Below are 25,012 nucleotides of genomic sequence, written 5' to 3'. Positions count from 1 at the left end.
GTGCCTGGTATTGGATCTAGCCCCATGCAGTCTTCACAATGGTAAAATAGGGCTGAGCTACAATACTGGACATGGCATATGAGCAAGTGCGGTGCCTTTTTTTTTTTTTTTAAAGAACAAATAACAATCATGTTTTTCTAAATATTAACAACCCCTGTAAAGTTTTAGGGAACCTCCAACACCATCTATTTTGTATACGTTATAATAAAAAGGATTAACATTTCACCTTAGTTCGTAAAATTTTAATATCTATAAAAGTATTCTGCATAATTCTGGCCCACATAGAAAGTACAGATGTATAATATATAGGATATATAAGCAGCTGCCTCAATTCGAGGCTTTTTCTTTTTTGTGTGATTTTGCCAGCAAATATATCTCGGCAGACTCCGTTCTGCTGGCTTTAGGCTTCACAATCCTCACATGCTGAAATCTCTGCTGTAGTTTGTCCCTTATTAGGTTGCTTTTCCCTCCGTCCCAGATCTTACACAAGAAGTTCCCCCCGGGTCTGAGAACTGTGTCGGAGACGTCCAGGAGAGACAGACACATGCTGACAAGTCTCTGGTGATCCAGTTCTTTTATGCCGCTAGCGTTAGGAGCCATGTCACTCAGAATGACATCTGCCTGTCCTGAAGGGAGGAGATCGATAATCTTCCTATGGGTGGTGGGTTCTGTAAGGTCACATCTACAGAGGAAAGTTGCTCCTTCCAGCGGCGTGATGTGAAGAAGATCAACTCCCAGCACGAATCCGACACTCACTGCAGGGTCTAGGGCAAAACAGAGAAGAGTGAATGGAGGCAGGACAGAAGATATCACCCAGGTCAGCAATGTCTCTGTACTGTATATTAGAAGCGTACGTTAGAAATAGTGAAAAAACACGTATTCGTATATTCTGCAGATATGGTTTATTCACAAGTGCATATATTTGATCCATGTGCTATCTGTGTAACTGACTACACACGGACCCATTCAAGTCAATGGTGCAATTTACACGTGTGATTTTTTTTTTGTACATGGACTGATGTTCTATGGAAAAATATAGTAGCATGTTCTATTCTGGTGCGTTATCATGGGCCAAAATCGGCCATTCAAGCCAATGGGGGTGAAAACAAAATGGAGTGCACACATAAGACATCCGTGTGCATTCAGTTTTTCACTAGCAATTCTAGAAAAAAAAAAAAGATTGGCCTCCAGCAGTTTTTTTTTGGTGCACGAGAAAAAACCCCCCCAAAAAACGGATGACAAATGGATGTAAAAAAGGAAACACGAAACACATATAAATATAACACAGAGAAACGCTGCATTAAAATTGGTACAATTTTCACACACCAAAATCAAACATACTAGTGTGAATAACGCCATTCCAATGAGCACATGCGAGTATCTTGGGTGCAACGCGTATTGGACAGCACCCAGGCACACATTCATTACGGTCAGGCCTACCATTCAACATAACAGGAAGGAACAGTCTGCTGTCAGGCTTTGCCCTACACCCACAGCATCGCTCCCTTCCGTACCATTCCAGAGAGGCATGCACCCATCCAGTCTTAGTTACATCTTAGGACAGGCTGGACAGATGGAGCCCATGTTTTCTCAATTCTTGAACAAGCCCTTTAAAGGGGATGTTTTAGTTCATTTTTCTTTAAAGGGGTTCTCTCACTTTTAGCAGTTTTCAGACAGCTCATTACATTGCACAGTGGCCCAGGCTGTTACTGCAGGCTGGATCCTATTGAAGTGAAGGGGACTCAACCTGCTGTACCAACCCAAGCCACTGCGGATTTTACAGAGCAGTCTGAAAACAGTTAGAAATGGGAGAACCCCTTTAAATTCCTATTACCCATGCCAAAAAAAAATAAACGATTGTACACTCACCTATCCCGCGCCCCACCAGCTCAAGGTCCATGGCTCTATTCTCCATGCCAGGTCTTTGTTGACAAGCTGCAGCCAGCCGGAAGACGCGTCTGAGCGGTGGAGAGGTAAGTAATTTTTTAAAACCTTTTTTTTTACCACTTAATGGTGATTTTCAGGGAAGGGCTTATATTTCAAGCCCTTCCCCGAAAATCATACAGCAGGGTTTGCCACAGACCACTGCTTTCAATGGGACCAGCAGCAGTGCTGATCCCATTTAAAGCAATGGGAAAGCATGCTGCACTTCTGCCATAGCAGCTGTGGCAGAGGATTCCTTCATCCCCGTGGTGATGAAGGAAACTCCTGCCACAGCTCTCACAGCTGTGACAGAAGTTCGTGGTATTCTCCCTATCTTTTCAATGAGGCTAGCGCTGCTGCCGCTGGCCCCATTGAAAAGGCTGGCGATATCCGGGCGTCATCCCGTCTTTTTTCTCGCACTGCGAGGTGAGTGTTTTCACTTGCTCTCGCAGCGCAATAGAGAAAAAAAACACCAGTGGGTGTGAGCCCTAACTTGTATAAAAATCTTCAACTTTTTCATGCCAGAATTTTGGCGTAAACATGTTTCTGAACTCCCCTCCACACTTCTTACATTCTCCTTACCTTGTCCCAAGGCATTTACTTTGTCCACCAGCACCTGACTCCAGGCCCCGGGGGCCGCACCGCAATCTACAACACGATTTCCCGGCTGCAGGATTTTATGCTCCTTGTTGATTTCTATCAGTTTAAAGGCGCTGCGGCAACGGTAATTTTGAACATGTGCTGCCTTTACATAGGGGTCCTTGTGCTGCCTGGTAAGCCATATCTGCTCTGCCCCCGTCTTGGCCTTCTGTACCCTTGGAGTGATGTGCAGGCTGCGGCGCTGCGCTAGGGAAGACGATCTCCGCCAAAGGCTGCAAATACAAGAAACACTCCATTATTATTATGCAATACCTGTGCTACAATGTTCCATAAGCGCTCTCTCACACGAGTGTATTTCGCAGCGTGCCAAGCATGTATCTTGCACGTTGGAGCACGCAGCAAGTCTGCAATGACGTACGGTAGGTATCCGCTTACACAATGTTGGCATGTATGCGCACATAATACGCGCCAAGTTAGTGCATGCCGCAATCTTTTTTGCATGCTTTGTGGGAGAGGCACAATTGAAAGTCAATGTAAGATTGGTACTGTGTATCACATGTATAAACCCGTCTCTACCATAGCCGGCGAGCCCACGTACCTGTCAAATCTTTACTGCTGATGACCACAGATGCTCGCCGTCGTTCATGTGCAGTAGAGATTTAAAAAAAATATATTTGTATTCTCTGCGCCATCGCTAGGTGATGACACAGGTAATCGCGGCCTATCCGCAATGTCAATTGCGGATGGGCTACGGGTCAGACAGCTTCCATTAATTTCAACAGAAGCTGTCCGTGCGGAGTCCACACAGAAATAGTACATGCTGCGATTTTATTTCTGCTCGCGTAAATCTCAATAGATATCTGCTCATCTGAGAGGATATGCGAATGTTCTATTCTATTAAAGTGTGTGTGGAATACCATGGACCGTCTATGCGGGTGACGATCGCGGATTCCACAATTCAAATCATAACGTAAGACTGAGCTAACTTTGCATTACTTTCAACGGCGCCTCTCACACACACGTAGCACGCAAAATATGTGCGCAAAAATGCACTTAACATCCACTATCCTTGCTCGTGTTATGCACACATACATGCCAAGATAGTGCATGCGGATTTGACGGTACGCAATGGATTGTGGAATGCTTGTGTTCCCTGCGCAGGAAATAAGCCCACAGTCAGAGTACCCCCATAATATAGCCAGCCACAGCGCCCCACAATAATGACAACGGATACCCCTTTTATCAGTGCAATTACAACAGTCATCTAGCAGAATTGCATTGATAACTCTCCCCCTAAAGTCCTGATGCCAGTAATTGTTGTCATAGGGACACAAGGATATAGGAACTGATACACGCAGTAGTAACCTAGAAATACAATTTGCACGTTTCATGTAGATTAGGGGAGTTTTCTGTAAAACACTTTGGTTATTCTTTTATTTTTGCCATGATGTTGGATCAAATGAATAGTTCTACTTCTCAGGATCCAGCCCTCCAAGACTCCGCGCTGCGGCTACAGAACGTCACTTTAATGACAAGACAAGGACTTCCAAGCGCTGGATATATAGAATTATTCTTCTCCCCATTGAGACATTTTCTTATAAAAACATTATTGCACATTTATAGCGGCTTTAAATCGCAGGTAATATGGGAGCGATGTATGTGGTAATGAATGGCCTCCGAGGCGCCATTCCTCCATTATGGCTGTCAGATCAGTCTATACGCTCATAAATGTTTCATCTGGTGCAATGAATATTCTCCAATATTGGCCAGGGATTTACAAATACTATCATAGCAGTTGTTTTCAGTAATAATAGAAACTAATGCAGTTAGTGGCGGTTGGTTTTAGCTCACAATCGGCACTTCCGTTGGCGGTGCAGACTTTAAACCATTTCCCCCATCGCAGTTGCATCATAATTCTCAACTAGTAAGAAACTCTAACATCTTCCCTGAACTCGGCCGAGTGTCTCAAGTGTCCCAGACGTAACAGACTTCTAATACCGTCAATAGTTTCCCATCCCCCATTCTGATTAGGGCCGGCAAATGGGAAAAGTACTGAAAGAAATAGAATTCTACTGGGGTACCATTTATCCATAAGGAGACCACCAGCTGCTGTAGAGAGTATTACAGGCAATGCTACCTGGGAAAGGTTATGCAAATTAGCTCTCCTCCAGAAGAAAACCATCTATAATTAAGCACCTTACAAGTCAACGTCCAACCGATTAACCCATTCCCAACGTACATGTCGGATGGCACTGTATAAAGTGGGCCCAGGAGCTAAGACCGCTCAATATACGGCAGATGGTACCAATTTTTATACATCCACAGTCGGAGATTACTTAGATTGCGGCTGTTAACCCTTTAAATGCCCGAACAGTTCCACCCTGCGATGAGATTGTGGAATGCTGTCTGGGTATCCTAACAGGTGGGGGCATTCTGAAGGCCCCCAAGGCTGTCATGAATGATTGATATTTAAGATGTGCCTGTGGTATTGCCTTATACTTTATAAGGGACCAAGTGATTGCAAGTTCAAATCCCTTGTGGGGACTAAAAAAATGTAAAATTAAATAAAATAAAGATTTTTCAGTTATGAGAAAAATAAATATGTTTAAAAAAAAACCCTTTGACCCCCCCCTCCCCCCAAAAAAATTGGCTAACTGTAATGCAGGGTGCCACACGGGGCGGAATCCCGACGGAAATCTTGCAGTTTTTCCGGGATAAGCGCTGCTTCAAAACCCGCGGCCCTTAGCTGTGGGTTTTGAGGCGGCTTGGCTGCATACTTTTCCGTTGCGGCTGGCGCTCACATAGAAAAGAGCGCAGCTGCAACGGAAAAAAAAATTGACAAGCTGCAGCCAGGGAATCCGCACTGCAGCACCGGCTTTGACGCAACGGATTCGCCGCCCCATGTGGACAAGATTTTTGACAAATCTCGTCACACGGCTGGCTAAACCCAGGATTAGCGGCTGCAGGTGGATTTGCTGCAGCGAAATTCCAGACGGAATTTCCTCGGCAAATCCGCCCCGTGTGAACCCGGCCTAAAAGTTCAATTTATTGAAATATCACATTATTGTCTTGCAAATACAGATCCCAGCCTGTGAAAGATTGGCCAGGTCAAGGGTGTGATTACAGACTGGACTATAGGACTATTCATTAAGAGACGGCACCGCCCAGATGACTATTCAGGGAGGAATTACAATTAGAATTCAATATAGATTTTTTACATACTTCCAAAAATGGTAGTTTATACCGAGTAGAATAAGGGCTCCTTCACACGCGTGTATGCGCAATTGCAGACACTTCAGCCCAACGTATTTGCGTTATGAACGAGGTAGATTTGTGTGCGTATTGGAGCATTTTACTGTACTTTTTTGCGCATCCAGGGCGTGTTCACATGAGGCGTGGGGCACACCCCTGTCCTGATTTAACAGGCTATTTAGCCTTATGAGGTCCAGATGTGTTCTTTTGTGCTGTATTTTGCATATTGCATGAGCACTTGTGCACCCCCCATAGACTTCTACGGGGCTCTTAGCTGTGCAAATGCACACAAAATAGAGCGTGTTCTCTCTGGTTTTGTGTGCGCAAATATGCCCGATCTGACCACAATATGGCGGTGTGTGGGGACTCCGGCTCTCTGTGGACTTAGTACTGTATTCTATGGACAGGGTTTGTCAGCATGTGACACTATGTATAAGGGCAATTCATGGCACTAGAAAATATATATATATATATATATATATATCAGTGTATTGTATGCTGTGGGTGCAGCATGGGCACTGCATGGCACTATGTGCTGGCAACACTAGGGCAGTGTCTTTATATATAAACATAGGCCACCAACGTCTGGCACAACCCACAAAGGACACCTCTATCCCCTCTGTCTTTCCTACGTGTAACTGATCACTCAGTCCTTCTAGACGGCACACTCACCGGGTCACAGCAGCCGCCATACTTATTTCTCCATGGTAACCCCGACCGGCCGGGAATCACGACGCCGCGTCCGCCATATTTGTTTAGGGAAAAGCCATATCTGAAAAACATCAAAACTCCGATAGAAGAAGCACCTCTATGTCCGCTAATCCAGAAAATCGTAATTTGTGAGCAAAGCGCGCTGTCCAGCCTCACATTTCGGTAGTGTTGATGAGCTGAGGTAACGTCCGCCATATTTGTAAGGGAAAACGACAAGTTAACAAGTGAAAATTACGCAAAATTGTATGTAAATCATAGTTTCTATTATTTTAACGGCGTATGGATATTACAAATGTTAGTAATATAGGAAATGGGAAGAGCTGCCCATATCTAACATGTCTGCCGGGGAAGGACTGTCGGGTCATGTGACCGGGTCTCTGAAGTTACCGCGGTGAAGCACACGTGTGAGCGGTCAGGACTAGAGAATCCTGCAGAGGTAAGATGAGCAGCGAGGGATCGGAGCCGTGCACGGAGCATCCCTATGTACTGTGCTTGTGTGTGCGTGTGCGTGCGTGTCCACCCCCATGTAATGCACTTACTATATGTATACGGACCATTCCCGTGTACTGTGCTCACTACTGAGTGTATATGTACATATATGTGTACTCAATAGTGCCATCTAGAAGCCCCTCCCAGCTGTGTTTGCATCACATTTTGCCTTTCAATAGGTGGCACTGTGCAGGTTTCATTCCATCTCCCTTATTTGCATATTACCCAGAGGAGCGTGCGTGGCCATTTGAGGCTCCTCACTTAGTTTATAGTTGCTCTCCCTAAGGAGAAAAGAGCGTTCCTGACCCCCATCACATTTGGGTCATACAGATCCGATATCTGAATTTTTTTTTTTCTATATTCAGCATCTTAAAGGGGTTTTCCTGGACATTAAAAATAATTCTGCAATCTTAAGGCCGGTCTCTCACAGGCGGAAGCCGGCCCTGATCCCGCCCAAGCGAGCCAGCGTACCTTCGCTTTTCTGTATTGCCGATGACTGCAAACGCTTGCCGTCTGTTATGCGCAATGCAGATTTTTTTTTTAAATATTTGTTTTTCTGGTGCGGTCGCTAGGCGACGATGCGGGTATCCATGGCCCGTTCACAATGTCAATTGCAGATGGGCTGCAGGTCGGACGGCTTTCATTGACTTTAATGGAAGCTGTCCGTGGGGATTCCACAGAAAAATAGAACATGCTGCGATTTTAAATCTGCTTGCGGAAATTGCTATCCGCTGATTTGGGCGGATACGCGAATGTTCTATTCCTTCAATGTGTGCGGAATACCGCGGATTCCGTAATTGATTTTCGGTCATGTGAGACCGGCCTAAGGCTGGTGTCACACGGACATAAGCGTGTTTACGTGTGCGTGTCCTACTGCACTTTTTGCTAATGCAAAAAAACATGCAACAATTCACTCTTTCGTTGAAATGGGCAATTAAATTAATTAGTTCAATATGTACTATTTTTGTGCGCAAATGCACAGGGAGCTACAGCATGCTGCATATTTTTTTGCGTGAACTAAATGTTCCCCCCCAAATACGTTTATGTACCCATTAAAATCAATGGGCGCTATTCACTGCGTATTGCGTTTGCAAAATGCTGCACAAATACTTTTGTGTGATACACATTTAAATGTGTGGAAAAAAATGTGGAGGCGGTATTTATGAATTGGCCAATCAATGCCGCGTCTCAGTCAATTTATAAATCCCGCCTCCACAACGCGAGGGCTGTGATTAGTTTTTGAACACCGCTCAGCCAATCAATGCAGTACTTGATGAGCCAATCACAGCCTTAGCTTACTGGAGGTGGGATTTATTAATCTACTGTAGGTGGCCGAGTTCTGCAGCAAGTGCGCTGGATCTCCAGAGAGCAACGAGAGGACTCGGACTGAGCCTACGAAGTGGGTATAATAAGACCTAGTGCCTCTTTTGGGGCAAAAATTAATATACGACAGGGTCTTACTTTCAGGGAAACAGTATTGATGACCTATTCTAAGAATGGTCCATTTAATAGTATTTTCGTGGAAAACTCCTTACGCTGTGCCAATAATAAGCTTGCAGAAATAGAATTTACTGCAATACTGAAGTATTGCAGAATATTGTATAAGCGATCAAACAATTTTGTAGTTGAAGTCCTCTTTGGGGTCGAAAAAATAGACTAAAAAAAGGAAAAGGCTTGTTTTGTAATTATTTAAAAAAAATAATTAAAAAAACCAACGTTTTTTACCATTTTTAACATAAAAACATATTTGTTATTACTGATTCTGTAAAGAATAATTTTAACAAAAGTGATCAAAAAGCTGTATGCAGCCCAAAACAGTAGCAACAGAAACTGCAGGTTGCCCCACAAAAAACAAGCTGTCACACAGCTGCATTGACGGAAAAATAATGTTATGGGGGTCAAAACGTTATCTCAGGAATTTTTTTTCTCTTAAAAGCAGTACAAACCCCCCCCCTAGAAATTTAGTATCGCTGTAGTCATACTGATCCACAGAATAAATGTAACGTCATTCTTTCCTTCATCGTGTACATCATGAAAACAAGACCCCCTAAAAACAGCGCAATTGTAATTTTTTTTTCTATTCTATCCCATTTACAATTTTTTAAAAGTTTTTTATGGTAGTGTTGAAAAATACAACTTGTCCTGCATAAAAACAAGCCCTTAGGTGACCATGTCGACAGGAAGATTAAAGTTATAATTTTTTGAAAGTGGGGAGGAAAAAAAAAACAAGACTGAAAAATTGCTCAAGAGTGAAATTATGATAACTAGAGATGAGCGAGCACCCAAATGCTCGGGTCCGCGTTATTCGAGTCACGCTTTTCGTAAAATTCGAGAGCTCTACTCGAGTAACGAAGCCCATTGACTACAATGGGAGACTCGAGCATTTTTGTATGTGGGACGCTGGGTGCCGAGCTTTTTTTTTTTTTTTTTTTGTAGGTCTCTCCCCCTCCCCCTGCCAGACAAAAAAATTGCCATTGAAGCGCGCCGTGGCAGGGAGGGGCACGTCACAGGAGGGATGAGCCAAAAACTGGGACGGGGTCGAACACGGCTTGATGCTCGTTCGAGTAATGAGCACCATCGAGTATGCTAATACTCGAACGAGCATCAAGCTCACTAGAGTATGTTCGCTCAACTTTAATGATAACCAGTGTACTGACCTGCCGGGTCCTCCAAAGAAGATGATTTTTGTCATTGCTTTTCAAGTGGTTGGTAGCCCGAGGTCCTGAAACAGGAAGTGCCTCTTAATTCAAATTTACTTATTTCGAAAATCCATTCAGTGTCTTCCTGGCTGCTGATGTGGACTTGGAGTGGGGGTCGGGGTCCTATCAGTTGAACCTCCATTAATGTAACACAATGCTGAATGCATTAGGCTAGAATATCCCTTTAAAACTGCTAATTCACAACATGAGAGTTTTGTCTCATTCATAAAATTTAAACTTTTTTTTTTTTTAAATTTAGGAGACGCCATGTTCACATCAAAGCTGTTGACCCTCGTTCTAGTGGTCCAACCAGAACGCATTTTGCTGGGCATGAAGAAACGTGGCTTTGGTGCCGGCCTGTGGAATGGGTTTGGTGGTAAACTACAGGAAGGAGAAACAATCGAGGAGGCTGCAAAGCGGTGAATATAGGGTCTGGATTAAAATTACTTCCTAACATACAACGTCCATTGAAAGGATGACCATGCAATGTACCATCAGACAGAGCAATCCAATCCTGAGGCTTCAATTACTAGAGGAGAGGCTCAACCCTCATTTCTGAAACCTAATAAGTCATTTGAAAATGATTATCCTGATGGAAATACCCTTCTATAAAAGGGGGAGCTTCACATGGTTAGCCAAGGTAAAGGCACCTTCAATAGTTGCCTCAGCTGACAGCTATTTCTCCTGACTCCCCAATGCGCGATTGCTCATCTGTTTTCAGTGGGTGGTGGGAGGTAAGCAGCTGCCAGACTCTACTGGTGGTGGCTTATCTTCAGGTAGAACAAAAGAAACAGGCGTTGAAATTCAACGTGCCCGATCCTTCTTTCTCCCACCATCATACGTTAGGGGAAATTTTGTGAGGTCCCCATTAAAAAAAAAAAAAGTCATCCATTCCGACTGAAATTAGCAGGTCTGGATGTCTTCTCACATATATATATGGGGGCCTAAGGGCTCATGTCCACGGACGGGTTTGAATTCCGGGATCTGCGTGGTGTACCTTCGCGGATGATCCGGAGTTCAAGCCGCCCATAGACTATTCATGGGCGCCCGTAGCTTACCTAAAGCATGCGCGTTTGTTTTCCACACCAATGGAAGCCGTCCGATTTGTGGCACACCCGGAACTGTCACTTTAGGTGTGCTGTGGGAAAGCAGGAGATTTAAAAAAAAAAAAAGCTGCCCACATGCACTGAGGAGACACTGGACGATCCTGCCCATGGAACCCGCCCTGCCTGTGGACATGAGGCCTTAAAGGGATTTTCCTGGCTAATGTTATGGATCCTCAGGATATGTCATTAATACTTGATTGGCTGTGGTCCATTGTTGGGGACCCGACTCATTAGCTGTTGAAGCATGTGCTGTCAGCACAACACACAGGGTACGGAGCAGAAGCAGATCCCTCCGAGCCTTTGTTAGTGGCTGGCGCTGTTAATTGCAGGCGCAGCTCTCATTCTGTTCAATAGGAGGTGCATCTGTAATTATCAGAGCCATCTATTACATGGGCCGGAGCGATCTGCTTCCAGTCTGTTCCATGTGTTGGGGCACTAACAACTGGCACCAGAACAGCTGATCAGTCGGGGTCCCGAGTGACGGATCCCAGCCAATCAACTATCGATAACATATCCTGAGGATAAGTTATCAATACCAGTTGCCTGGAAAACCCCTTTAAGGAGGCACTGGTATCAAACACTTGGGCCTCATGTCCACGAGGAAAATCAGATCCGCTGCGGATTTGTAACGCGGATTTGGGCTGCGGATGCACTGTAATTGTCTTTTATTTTTCATGCGGGAGATCAATTGAGCTATGTGCTCTATGAGCTCCCGCACGCGTGATCCGCACCTAAATGGAGCATGTCCATTTTTTTTCATGCTCCAAAAATTTTTAAATTCACTTTTATTGACTATCCACGGGTATTTATCTACCCACGGGTGGTCAATGCATTCCTATGGGGCGCGGATCTGCGTGGGGGAAAAACGCTCCGGATTTTAATTCTTAATTTGCCCGTGGACATGAGGCCTTAGGGGCCTCCAGCTAGTCACTGGACCCAGATTAACAGTTTAAGGTGAACAATACTTTAAGGCTAGTTGGCACACTAGCTTTTGCAGTTTGTCTGCTGTCAGAGTAAAAAAACTGACTACACTTAGCCCACTCTCACACAGGCCGTTGGCAAAACGCTGCAATTTTATTCTTGTTTTCGGAGGCAGCGTTTCTGCCTCTGACAGTGGCTTTAGCACACCCCATCATTGATGAGGTGCACTAAACACCGAAAAATAAAACAGACAGCGCTCGGAAATCGCAGCACTGGAAAGCATCGCATTTGAGCACGTCTGCGAGGCTTCATTGAAATCAGTGGGAGCGTTATATCGCGATTACCGCGGCGTTTAAATGTCTGTGTGAGAGTGGCCTTAGACCGCGTAGAGCCCTACATTAGTAAGTGTGGCAAGACACATTAGTTTTTTTACATGGATTGTAAGAGACTCCTGACTTTCACTATATTGATGCGACTTGTGGACAAGACTTGCTCATCATTCAATGGGGGATACAAAAGAGAATGGACAGCACTCAGATGCTATTCAAGTTCTGTCCATATTTTATATAAGATATGCAGAAAAAAAGGAATCGGGACGCCTTTTTTTTTTACGTGAAAACGGATGGCATACTGAAGTAAAAAAAAAAAGACACGTAGACTGCATACGTATGGCATTGCACACGAATAGAAAAATGGCAGTCTTATATGCATACATTTTTATTTACGCTGATGTGCCACTTGTCTTAAGATGATTTGTTAGCTATGCTAATTCGGCGCCCGCAAGGCATATTCATTTGCGCGCGGCAAACAGACGTATTGAGTGAAATATCAAATTAGTTCCAGATGTCTTCTTTTTCCAGCGGAATTACGCATTGTTTCACGCATCTCCTTGGGTACAGCACATGCATTTGCATCCCCCAATTGCCTTCTGTGGGGACCTTTGATGCGCAGATACGCAGAAAAATAGAGCATGTCCTTTTTTTCTTGCGTGACTGAAATGTATGTGCAAAATAAAAAAATGTGAACGAACCCACTGAAATCAACGGATTCTTTTCTCTGCGCGTGCCACTATGCCCATGTGAAGCCACCCTAAAACTCCAAACACACACAGGGTGTTCCAGTAGCGCTCTGTACCTTGGATTACATCGGAGATGATTAATACTACACACAACTAGAGATATCGGGATTGTAATAGTTGTCTTCATTATATTTCTCTGTGCAGGGAACTCTGGGAAGAAAGTGGCCTGACTGTCGGCGCCCTCCAGAAAATCGGAAACATAAAGTTTGAGTTTGTCGGTAGCACAGAGTTGCTGGATGTCCACATCTTCCGAGCAGATGAGTTTAAGGGGGAACCAACGGAAAGTGAAGGTCAGTTACAACACAAGAAACCAGCATGATTTCCCCCAGCCCCCCACAAATCTAGAGAATGTTCCTTAGGTTCGGTGCCCACTAACATTACTGGCATGTCATTTCTCATCCGTGAAGCGGACAGGAATAGGACATGCAGCCAGTTTATTTTTCCATGGAGCATAGGTGAGTTCAAAAAGTTTCTATGTGTATAGTGTCATCGGCTGCATGCACAAGGCAGAGACGGATTCTGCATGCTGAATCCGTCCCTGGCAGCAGCGCCATCCGTGTGTACCTGCTTTCTTGATCTTCATCTGTACTGCAGGTGGTCCGCCCGGCTCGCTGTCAGAGATGTGCAGTACAGATTTTTTTTTTAAACTCCTTTTCCTGTGGAATCCATGGCCCGTCCGCAAGTTGGATGGCTTCCATTGACTTCAATGGGAGCCGTCCGTGTGGAACCGCTGGAAAATGGAGCATGCTATGACTTTTCACCCACAAGCGGAAACCACAATTGGTTTCTACTCATGTGCATGAAGAATCACTTTTGCATAGTATGCTATGGGCAGTATTTGCAGCGGAATCTGGAAGCATTCACCCACTCCAGATTTTGCATTCACCCTTATTATTATATCTGCTCCTCACAACATGTCTGTGTTACCTCCTTAAAGGAAACCTGTCATGTCCCCGCAGCACCATATACTAACTTCTGTTGCTGTTAGGGAATGTGACAGGGAGTCTGGTGATATATTTTTTATATTCGCCTACTCCCATGGTCCAGCGCTGCCACCTGTTGAAGTTTGCACGGCACAAAAAACTGAGTGCCGTATGCACGATCTTCCATTTAAGTCGATGGCAGAGCATGTGCGCAGGACTCTGAAAAGTGCCAGGTTTTTGAGCACCATGTGATCTTCAGAGGGAAACACCTCTGGATCCAGGGAGCAGGGGAGTATAAAAAAAAACAACAATTACCCGGCCCCCTGTCACCTCCTATAGCAGCAACATAACTTAGTTTAGGGATCTTTCACACAGGACAGAATTTCCGTTGCAGAATTAAGGACGTCTTATGGAATTGTTAAGCTCTGCAGAAAACACAATCTGAACCAATTGATAAACTCTGCAACTGTACTGCAGACAATTCCATCCCCTGTTGAAAGTCCCTTATGGTGCTGTGGGGACAGGACAGATTTCTTTTATTGACCACTGTATTGCCTTTTTATGGTAGCATTTTGGAAAAAGCTACTTGCGTCAGGTTTCTTGTTCTGAAACCTATGCTGTTGCTGTGGCCATTAAAAGGGTTCGGTCGGCAAAATAAAAAAAAAATTATACTCACCTGCATCCCTGTAGAGTCTAACCTGTGGAAAGAAGAGTTTAAAAAAAAAAAGAAGCAAACTCACCTAATCCCGTTGTACTTGGTCCGTCCGTTGTTGCTCACGACGACCTGGCTGCGTCAAACTTCTGACGTCCACGGAAAGTGCATAAGCGCACCGGTAAGGGGGAGGGGGGGGGGGGGTCGCATGCGCACGAGGACAGCAGAGGCTAGACACGGCCAGGCTAATCAGTGAGCGACGTGTCACTTAAGATGTGTCGACCACTGACCCCGGCGGCAGGACTTGCGGTCCGATAGTGGTCAGAGCAGCGGCAGAAGCTGAAATTTTGCCAGCTTCTGCCCTGCGATCAGACAGCTGCCAGAGGTAGAGAAGATGACCAGCAGGTTCCCAGTGACCGGCCCCGTAAGGCACAGTATGATTTTTTATTTTTTTTCCCCCCTCTGACAGAACCCCTTTAAGGCAGCGTTCAGAGTCCAATACAATTAATGTTTGATCATTTTGGTGGCTGTGGTAACCAATCACAATACACACAAAAATATGCAATTTACCAGAATACCCCTTTAAAGGGGTTGTGCCAAGGTAGCATTCCCTGTTCATATGTGCTATTAGGATATATGAATGTCAGAGTGGGGTTCCTTGCTTTATGTCCCAGAATAGAGAGCCGCTCTGTAAGAATGGCTCCCATCCTGGGGACTTTCTGCATTCCTGCAATACTGCTATCCTGCTGCATGGGGAATGTCAAACTGGCTGTGGCTTCCTCTTTCAAAATCAGCTGTTTGCTAGGGGTGCTGAAAGCAGGACTCGGTAATTGGAGTAATATATATTTTTTTTAATTTTCAGAAATGCGTCCCGAGTGGTTCTCACTAGACAAGATTCCTTATGACAGCATGTGGCCGGATGACTACATATGGCTGCCCCTGCTCTTACAGAAGAAGAAATTCCTGGCTTACTTTAAGTTTGAAGGACATGATAAAATTGTGGACTACACACTGGAAGAAGTAGAAGACATATGAAAAGGAATATGATAAAAGCGTTAGAAGTTTATTTTATAGATCTTTTCTATTGCACTATTGGGGCAGTTTCACTGAGTGCACTATGGACAGAGTCGTGGGTCTTGGCAGGTACTCTCAGTGCTGACGGCTACTGCCTAAAAACAGATTAGATTTTTCTCTATAGTTCATCTGTATGGTTTTTTTTACGGCTGACTTTAGTAAACTGATTAGAGGGGATCATATTGTATTGGTTTTCTTAAGTGCCCATTCTCCATGAAAGGCTATGCATACACCCGCACAACCACTAAGTTCTATAGAACTGTAATATGGCATCTATAGGAGTGCATGGGGTCTTACTTTACCTAATTCCCAATGAAGGGATACAGAGTTTTATTCTGACAAATTCTGTACAAACTTGAAGTAAAAAATTATGCTGTGCTTCATATTTACAGCATTATTTCACCCTACATGATACCATATGTTCCCAAAGTATTGCACCTAGGCGAGCCCAACTAGTGCAGTTTATGTAAAAACTGTCTTTCCTGGATTGCAGACCCGGCCAACAACAGCATTTAAGGGCCCATGATCAGGCATTGAATTAAGTAAGCCATTATTATGCAAAAATCCTGCATGCGCCTCTCTATAGTATCAGGGCCACTTGCAGGTAGTCTGGGCTACAGCTGTATATGGATGTGTTCACACATAGTGGATTTGGTTTAGATTTTCTGCAGTAGAAAATTTGCGCCATTGGTGCGGGTTTTGACACATGGTCACAGACTTCACTCTTAACTGAAAGGTTGAAATCTGCTGCCGATCTGCATCAAAATCTTAAGGCCTCCCTCAGAAGACCCCGTCTCCAGCAAGAGACTGCTTTGATTGACTAATCCAGCACCAATCACAGCCATTCAGTGAATGAATGGCTCGCGGCTCAGCCAATCAGGGCAATCTCTTGCTGGAGGCGTGGTCTTGAAACTCAGTTGCCAGCAAGAGATGCTCTACAGACACCGACAAGTACCTGAAAGCCTGCAGGGACGGCGCCTACTAGGTGAGTATTTGATTTTTTTTTTTTAAGCTTCCTTGGCTGTGTTATTAGCTGTGCTGAAAACGCAGCCAAAACTCTGGCATAACGCACGCCAGCGCTGCTGAAATCACAGTAAATGCGGCACTAAAAACCGCTGCATTTACTGCAAACGCCTGTGTGAGGGAGGCCTTAAGTATTTATACAACTACAATCTATAATATGGTTGTATGCATGCGTCTGTTTCCAAATAGTGTGTGTGTGTGTAAACCTAGCATAAAACTAATTATTCGCATTATATTAGAAATCAGCTGATTTCAGACAGTTATCTGGCGTATAAGGAAACCCGTCATCACATTTCAGCTCAATAAACTGCATTATGCAGAGTTGAGAGGTCCAGTGGGCAGTAATATCATTAACAGCTGTTTCTGTATGCACAGTCATTCACAGATAGGACCGCCCACTGAACCTCTATCAATAATTGGTAGTTGGCTGTAAATCACTGATAGGACCGCCCACTGGACATAAACAGATGGAAATCATAAAATACAGGTTATACTGAATAGTTCCCCATTAAACTGTATATCCATCTGCTCAGCTCCTCCTGCTCTATAATATCCTGGCTGTAGAATGGACAGCATTTTGGGGCTAACAGGTTCCCTGTATTCGATCCTGTTCCTGTGTAGCAGCAGTTAGTTAATGCATTAAAAATATTCCAAATAATACAATATGACTATTAGTTATCAAAACCCGCTAAGGCCAGACCAAAGGAATGAACCCTAAGCACATGTCACCTTTAGGCTGGCTGCACACGGACGGATTTGCATTGCAGAATCCAGAGCGGGCGTCTGCCTCCAGATTCCGCAGCAAATACCTTCCATAGCGTGCTATGCAAAAGTGTTTTTTCCTGTACATGAGCGGAAATAAATTGTGATTTTTTTTTTTTTTTTTTTTTTTTTTAAATTTATTTTTTTTTTCTGCTTGCGAAAGAAAATTCGCAGCATGCTCTATTTTAGTGCGGATTCCACACGGACGGCTTCCATTGAACTCAGTGGAAGCCGTCCGACCCTCGGCATTGATATTGCGGAAAGGTCACAGGTGCCTGCATCATTGCCTAGCGACTGAGGGGAAAAGCAGGGCTTTAAAATCAACCAAGCCGACCATCCACAGAAGAGAAGAAGAAAAGGCAGGTACGCATGGATGCTGGCTGGGCACAGGGTCAGATTTCGCTGCGGGCTCCAGCATGCGGAATCCGCCCAGGTCGTGTGCAGCCGGCCTTACAAACGTAAAAAACAAGCAATCCACCACGTCAGTCTGAATTGTCATATTTTAATATACTTTATACATGCATTTCTTACAAATATTTTATACACATGAATATTTCATTAGCTTATATAGGCCCGGCAGTTTCAGATATTTCTTCCTCTTTGGAATGTAACAACTAAACTGAATCTAGCAATTCTAAGAAATAGTGCAGCAGTCAGCAGATCCCCTGCCGCTTCTGGAAATACTTAGTATCTGAAGTAAAATGTCCTGCACTGTAATATCTTCCAATGGCCTCACGTTAACCCGTGCTTACCTCACTTCACAATAAAGGCACATTATATATATAGTATATAAATCCTCTTTACATATAGAAATACTGTAGAAAATAGATTTTGCATCACTGGGATTTTATATATGTAGTCTATGATAATAGAATATATTTTCTTACTGTGCATTACTTTTCTTCAAAATACAAAAATTAAATATATACAGACAGCCAGCAAAAATTAAAGAATTTGTTCAGGATGAGGAACAAGCATCTACTATGTTCCCAAAAGGCAGCACCATTCTTGCCCCTGGGCTGTGTCCAGAGTGCAGTGTTCACTTGAATGGGGACGAGCTGCAATACCAGAGACAACAGATGGGAAAGAAGAGCGCCATTTCTGGGGGAAAAAAAATAGCCCCTTGTTTCTAATTCCAGAAAACCCCTTTCAGGTCTTTATTTTCACAAGGTTACTTTAGGCCGGGTTCACATGTGCATTGGGACGTTCTGTTCACATGAAATACTGGTCAGAAGCTAGATGGGGTCCATTTAGTGCTCTTCAGGCCCAGTCTGTACCAGATCTGGCGGTTCTGGTTTAGACATTCAGCTCCAAGGAGTCAAACAAAGGAAATAGTCCAGGACCGTTGGCACAGGTATGAAGGTGCCCTTAGGCTACTTTAAGGTCTGTGGTCTTAAGACATTTGTTAGATTTATTTTTTAACCCCCTCTTTACATTTAAAATAAGTGATGCAAACTGAAGTCAGCACATCTGGTATTTTGGCAGATGTATGAACAAAGAGGCTAATTTCACACAAGCGATTGCAATATTGGGCTGTGAAACTCTGCCCAATTTCGCACTCTCCAACGTGATGTCCCCACGGTTGTGAGGCATTTGTGTCAAAACCGCCTCACATCACTTCAGTAATGTAGCAATCTTCCGCCGCAGCTGAGGATCACGGAGTGTTTCCCATAGTTTTCAATGGGAGATACTGCACTCGCACTCCGTGCCATGCTTTGCTGGCTGTATTGAATACAATGGACGGGGTGTTCTGAAGACAGGATGTGGTGCCATTTTTTTCCCCTGCGCTGCTGGAGATAAAAGAGAAAAAGAAAATTGCTCATGTGTATGACCCCATTCAAAAGAATGGGGTTCATATTCATGCATCTTGTAAATTTGTCCACACAGCTTCTCAGACTACCTGATGCATCCTGTACATTAGTAAGCATCGTTAGGCTAAGACATTACACCTGCTTTGATTGACCGGCACCACGTGAGCAGTATTCGCCAGTCAGAGCCGCATGTACTGTCATATTACCAATGCTTTCTAATGCACAGCGTACATCAGGTAGCCAGAGAAATTGTACGGCCATCTTTGTCCAGGGCTGGAGGATCGCTTTAAAAGAGCGTTCCGGGACTTTTATATTGGTTAACTTATCTCTGTCAGATCACTAGGGGCCTGGGTCCCGGCCTCGTCGCCAATCAGGCGTTTGAAAAGGGTTGCGGCACACAGTTCATCATATTATGGCATGGCTTCCCTGCCTAGGGGCACAGTCATACAATCCCATTTTGATCCATAGGCATTTTTTCCCCATTTGCACAGTGCTCAGAGGAGATGACAGATGTCCTTTAAACGAGTTATGGGCCCACAGGATCTGAAACACTGAATTCAGGGATGGGAGTCTTAAGGCTCATTCAAAAGAGCATAAATACACTCTTCACTCCGTGCGATACACAGTGCATAGAGCCCATTCATTTCAATGGGATCATTCATAGCTGCATCGGTTTCACACAAATTTCGGTCATATAAAAAAAACTAAACGCAGCATATTGTATCTTGGTACGTATCACACAGCGAAATAGCCTATTAAAATCAATGGGCTTGTGTGTGGTATTTCTTGTGGGGATTTTTTTTTTCATATGCAAAAACAAACAAAAAAAAAAGTGGATTGATCAAAAGTACAGAGGGTAAAGACCGTTTTTCTAGTCCATAAATACGCAGTGTATTTACATGATCAAAAACCACTTACACCCGTGTGAAAGGGCCCTTTCGGTATTTGCATACAGAGCTAAGAAAAGTCCATGCCAAAATCTGCGCTCTGACTTTGATGCAGATTTTGACAACACCGTTCATTCGCTTAAAATGAATGAATTTAAAGATGAAAATCCGTACCATATCAGCAACAAAACACTTCTACTGCAGATTTTTTCCGCATTAAAGGGGTTATCCAAGAAGCGGCCGCTGGGAAACACTGCTCCGACCCGTGTAGCAACCGGAACTCGTAATTGTAAGTGCAACTCTCATTGCAATTAATGAGAGCTGCGCCTGCAGTTACAGATGCAGCTCCTATTGCTTGCAGTGAGAGCTGGACTTGCAATTACAAGCACTGGAGCGGAAGCACTGCTCCGACCCTGGTGTATCTGGGCGGCCACGTCTTGGATAACCTTTGTATGTGAACGAGGTTTGTTAAAACCCTATTGATTTACATTGTACTGCACATTGCTATAGCATCTCTGCGTGAAAACCACAGCAATTCTACGCAGTGTGAACTCACCTTTAGGGCTTATTCACACGAGCGTATATCGGCCAGCGTTTTCACGGCCGGACAATATACGCTACCATCTGATGCATTAGATTCCAATGCATCAGATCACAGACATATTCCTGCAGTATATGCCAGGTAGGAAACTATTTTCCTGGTTGGACTACGGCTGCTGTCATTGACTCCTATGGGAGACAATGCCACCGGCCAGAGAAGGGAGGTAGTTTAGCAGCGTGACTGCTCAACTTCCTCCCCCTTGCCGCTGTTTGCAATGGGGTGGAGCTAAGCTCCACCCCCTCCCATTGCTGGCTGCAAGGGAGGGTGCAGAAGCTTAGCTCCGCCCCATCCCACCCAATCCTATTGCAAACAGCCAAAGCTAAACTGTCCCCCCCCCCACCCACCCAATGGCATTGTGGCATATACACCGAGCCCATGCATCACATGGTAGCGTATATCAGGCGGCTGTGAAAACGGCGGCCGATATACGCTCATGTGAATAAGCCCTTATACTTAAACATTCCCCCACTATCCTCTCGCAAAGTTGTGGCTGTATGCACTAGTCCTCTTATTCTGCGCATCAGCTTATGTAGTGCAAAGGATACATGCAACAGCAGCTGCAAGAGTGGACCGCAAGGAAATTCCAAAGAAAGTCCGTTGAAAGAGCGAATAACATCAAAGTTCACTTGTTTAGCCTGTTTATACAGAAGATACATCATTGGCTCGTTCGAACAAGAAATTGTTGAGATTGTTAATTTTTGTCCGTTTGAACGATAATCGTTCTGAGTAAAAGGGCTTTAATTTTAAGAGTCATCCCCCCGAATTCAGCATTTCAGAACCCATTTCTTTATGGGGCACATAGTATCTGACAGATTCCCCCAGCTGCTATATGTAATAATGGGAAGAATACATCCCTATCCCATGAAGGAAAAGAAGTTCTGCTATAATACTAGATATGCTACAGTCTCTTATAGAGAACCTAACACCGAATTACTCAACACTTAGCTTCTTGCTTGTTTTTTCTCTTTAGTCAGTTTTATAAGGCACCATTAATGTTCATTTTCTGTGTATTATGGATATATATTTGTAGCAGCCTTTACTGCAAGCGCTGAAATTATCATTTAGAAATCAGGTTTAAGTCAATGCTTTTAAGAGCTGATGCATATTAATAGGACATGTATACTTTTGCAGCCATTTTTTTTTTATTGCTGTAATGCATCTAAAATAAAAATTCTCCTGCTGCGAGTCTGCAGATTTCTGTATCGCCATGGTTACAGACTACAAACAAATCCTGGTTGTAGTCAGTTCCTGTAGTCACGCGATACTCCATTGCCACTGTGTGAAGAGCAGAATTAGAGTACCAAGTTGGTAGTATAACCATAGAAGCACAGTTAGGTTCACAAGTTTTTTTTTCCTTAATAGAGACTACTCGTAAAGTTGCTTCATTTTCTTTCCATGTTTTTAGATGCGTTTCAACAATTAAAAGAACAAAAAACACTCTTTTTAAACTGTGCCTTGTTCCACACACATACTGAATGTAGAAGACATACATCAAGGTAATACTGAAGCAGTAATAGACTATATAAAAATGCAGGATAAACTGGCAGGGTTAGATAACAACTGCTCCATTAATGTGAATGGACTGCAATATCACACATACCCTGTGAACAGGTGTGGCGCCATTTTTTTTAATGCTGTACAACCCGATTAAAGACTGCATAGTTTCTAAATGATGGAAGTAAAACGCATTACTGGCAGATAATACTGTGGAGATAGCATAAGCTGTGCTTGCATTGACAGTGACACAGAGGGTTATAAACTTGCATTAAATTCCTGCTCCATGGAAGGTGGCAGAAAATTGGCACAACTATCAAGTTATGAAAAGCAAGATGCTACATATACAACACCATTTCTTGTAATACTGCCTATAAGATCCATCACGTTGACTTCTCGGGGGGTTACAGAAGTGTTCATCTCCTTACCAGTACTGCTAACACTATTAGTGGGGGTCAAATTCAAATTGATTCACTTACGCTCAATATTTGGTCCCAAGAAGAAAAAAAACATCATCTATGTACCTGGTTAGCCCCCAGAATGACTACTATAGCCTACTATGTCAATGTAGACTAAGGATATAGTGTTATTAATAGAGATGAGCGAGCGTACTCGGAAAAGCACTACTCGCTCGAGTAATTTGCTTTATCCGAGTATCGCTGTGCTCGTCCCTGAAGATTCGGGTGCCGGCACGGAGCGGGGAGCTGCAGGGGAGAGCGGGGAGGAACGGAGGGGAGATCTTTCTCTCCCTCTCTCCTGCCCGCTCTCCCCTGCTCCCCGCTGCGACTCACCTGTCAGCCGCAGCGGCACCCGAATCTTCAGGGACGAGCACAGCGATACTCGGATAAAGCAAATTACTCGAGCGAGTAGTGCTTTTCCGAGTACGCTCGCTCATCTCTAGTTATTAACATGGACAGCTGCCATGTATATTCACTACGAATAGCAATACAAACACTGGAATAGAGACTGTACAGTAAAACAGAACTCCTATTAGTGCATACATCAGCCTTGTGATGATCCTACACCCCCAAGAGCCTAATACTAAGTGCAATATAAAGCAATGGCATCAAGTTTCCAGCATAGAGATTAACATATGTTAAACATTTGGAATAAATCATGTTATTTCTCTTCAAATAGATAAAACCCTTCATAGTAACTAAATTACGTATAGTGCTCAAATATAAAAAGGCAGTAGATTCATCCTATACGTCATGCCTGCCTACATTTATGATCAGGCAGACATATTGGAGTCCTACACTTTATATTGTAGTATAGGTAAGAAAAAAAATTCTCTAGTTACAAAATCTAAGCATAGTTTATATGACTGCTTGCTCTGGGCTTGCCATGGTAGCATCAAGCTGCAGGAGCATTTGGCATGTGACTTTCACTCATAATTACACAGTCATTGAAAGGGGAACAGGAAGCCATGTCCGGTAGAATTAGTCTGCTAAGGTTACCGTGCCACCCCCAGAGCAAGCAAAATGGGTAGATTGCTGCTGGGGTGCCAATGCAATTCATGCTGCATAACTTCACCTATTACCAAAATGACAGATTACATTTGCAATCAACATATTTATCTGAATATTCCATAGAAAAACACGGAAATGCGACAAAAGTTTTCATATTTAAAGGGGTTTTTGCAATTGTTAAAAAAAAAAATAAATTATATATATAATTTTTTTTTTCACCAACGCATACAAATGCAAAGTACTCATATCATTTGTGAAAGATACACAAACCAGAAATCGACAAAATGGCCAGAAGAAAATGTATTGCCATGTGACCATAAGATTCTTGTTCCTGTGTACTACAGATCACCTCTCTCGCTCCACGACCTGCTGCAGTAAAATGACAGTCTAATCTGTGCACAGACTTCTTGACTTGTTCATAGACTTCTTGTCATGTGGCCTGACCAGACTGCTGATGCCATCATGGCAACCCCAAAGCAAGCAATATATTCACATTACTGAAATGGTACAGAGATCAGGAGGAGAGAGAGAGAGAGAGAGAGAGAGAGATCAGGAGGAGAGAGAGAGAGAGAGAGAGAGAGAGAGAGAGATCAGGAGGAGAGAGAGAGAGAGAGAGAGAGAGATCAGGAGGAGAGAGAGAGAGAGAGAGAGAGATCAGGAGGAGAGAGAGAGAGAGAGAGAGAGAGATCAGGAGGAGAGAGAGAGAGAGAGAGAGAGAGATCAGGAGGAGAGAGAGAGAGAGAGAGAGAGAGAGAGATCAGGAGGAGAGAGAGAGAGAGAGAGAGAGAGAGAGAGATCAGGAGGAGAGAGAGAGAGAGAGAGAGAGAGAGAGATCAGGAGGAGAGAGAGAGAGAGAGAGAGAGATCAGGAGGAGAGAGAGAGAGAGAGAGAGAGAGATCAGGAGGAGAGAGAGAGAGAGAGAGAGAGATCAGGAGGAGAGAGAGGAGAGAGAGAGAGAGAGAGATCAGGAGGAGAGAGAGAGAGAGAGAGAGAGAGAGATCAGGAGGAGAGAGAGAGAGAGAGAGAGAGATCAGGAGGAGAGAGAGAGAGAGAGAGAGAGATCAGGAGGAGAGAGAGAGAGAGAGAGAGAGATCAGGAGGAGAGAGAGAGAGAGAGAGAGAGATCAGGAGGAGAGAGAGAGAGAGAGAGAGAGATCAGGAGGAGAGAGAGAGAGAGAGAGAGATCAGGAGGAGAGAGAGAGAGAGAGAGAGAGATCAGGAGGAGAGAGAGAGAGAGAGAGAGATCAGGAGGAGAGAGAGAGAGAGAGAGAGAGATCAGGAGGAGAGAGAGAGAGAGAGAGAGATCAGGAGGAGAGAGAGAGAGAGAGAGAGAGATCAGGAGGAGAGAGAGAGAGAGAGAGAGAGATCAGGAGGAGAGAGAGAGAGAGAGAGAGATCAGGAGGAGAGAGAGAGAGAGATCAGGAGGAGAGAGAGAGAGAGAGAGAGAGAGAGAGAGAGAGAGAGAGAGATCAGGAGGAGAGAGAGAGATCAGGAGGAGAGAGAGAGAGAGAGAGAGAGAGAGAGAGAGAGAGATCAGG

General features: G+C 44.1%; 2 protein-coding genes across 5 annotated transcripts; one reads left to right on the top strand and one right to left on the bottom strand.

The window, feature by feature from the left end:
* Positions 1 to 227: 227 nt before the first annotated feature.
* Positions 228 to 6,728, bottom strand: MRM2 (mitochondrial rRNA methyltransferase 2). The gene is made up of 3 exons (XM_066576308.1): positions 6,448 to 6,728; positions 2,506 to 2,795; positions 228 to 764 (listed from the first exon to the last, which is right to left on the bottom strand). Exons 1-3 carry the CDS (start codon positions 6,465 to 6,467, stop codon positions 328 to 330), a joined length of 747 nt encoding a protein of 248 aa, XP_066432405.1. The 5' UTR covers positions 6,468 to 6,728; the 3' UTR covers positions 228 to 327.
* Positions 6,647 to 15,713, top strand: NUDT1 (nudix hydrolase 1). 4 transcript variants are annotated; one of them, XM_066576312.1, is made up of 4 exons: positions 6,647 to 6,667; positions 9,934 to 10,093; positions 12,924 to 13,069; positions 15,217 to 15,713. In XM_066576312.1, exons 2-4 carry the CDS (start codon positions 9,942 to 9,944, stop codon positions 15,387 to 15,389), a joined length of 471 nt encoding a protein of 156 aa, XP_066432409.1. In that variant the 5' UTR covers positions 6,647 to 6,667; positions 9,934 to 9,941; the 3' UTR covers positions 15,390 to 15,713. The 4 variants fall into 4 exon arrangements, with proteins under 4 accessions (XP_066432409.1, XP_066432406.1, XP_066432407.1 ...); XM_066576309.1 differs by lacking the exon at positions 6,647 to 6,667 and adding an exon at positions 6,840 to 6,922; XM_066576310.1 differs by lacking the exon at positions 6,647 to 6,667 and adding an exon at positions 8,311 to 8,374.
* Positions 15,714 to 25,012: the final 9,299 nt, after the last annotated feature.

Source organism: Eleutherodactylus coqui, chromosome 8, assembly GCF_035609145.1.
Source record: "Eleutherodactylus coqui strain aEleCoq1 chromosome 8, aEleCoq1.hap1, whole genome shotgun sequence".
Classification (NCBI taxonomy): Eukaryota; Metazoa; Chordata; class Amphibia; order Anura; family Eleutherodactylidae; genus Eleutherodactylus; species Eleutherodactylus coqui.
This window is presented reverse-complemented; position numbering and strand designations above follow the sequence as displayed.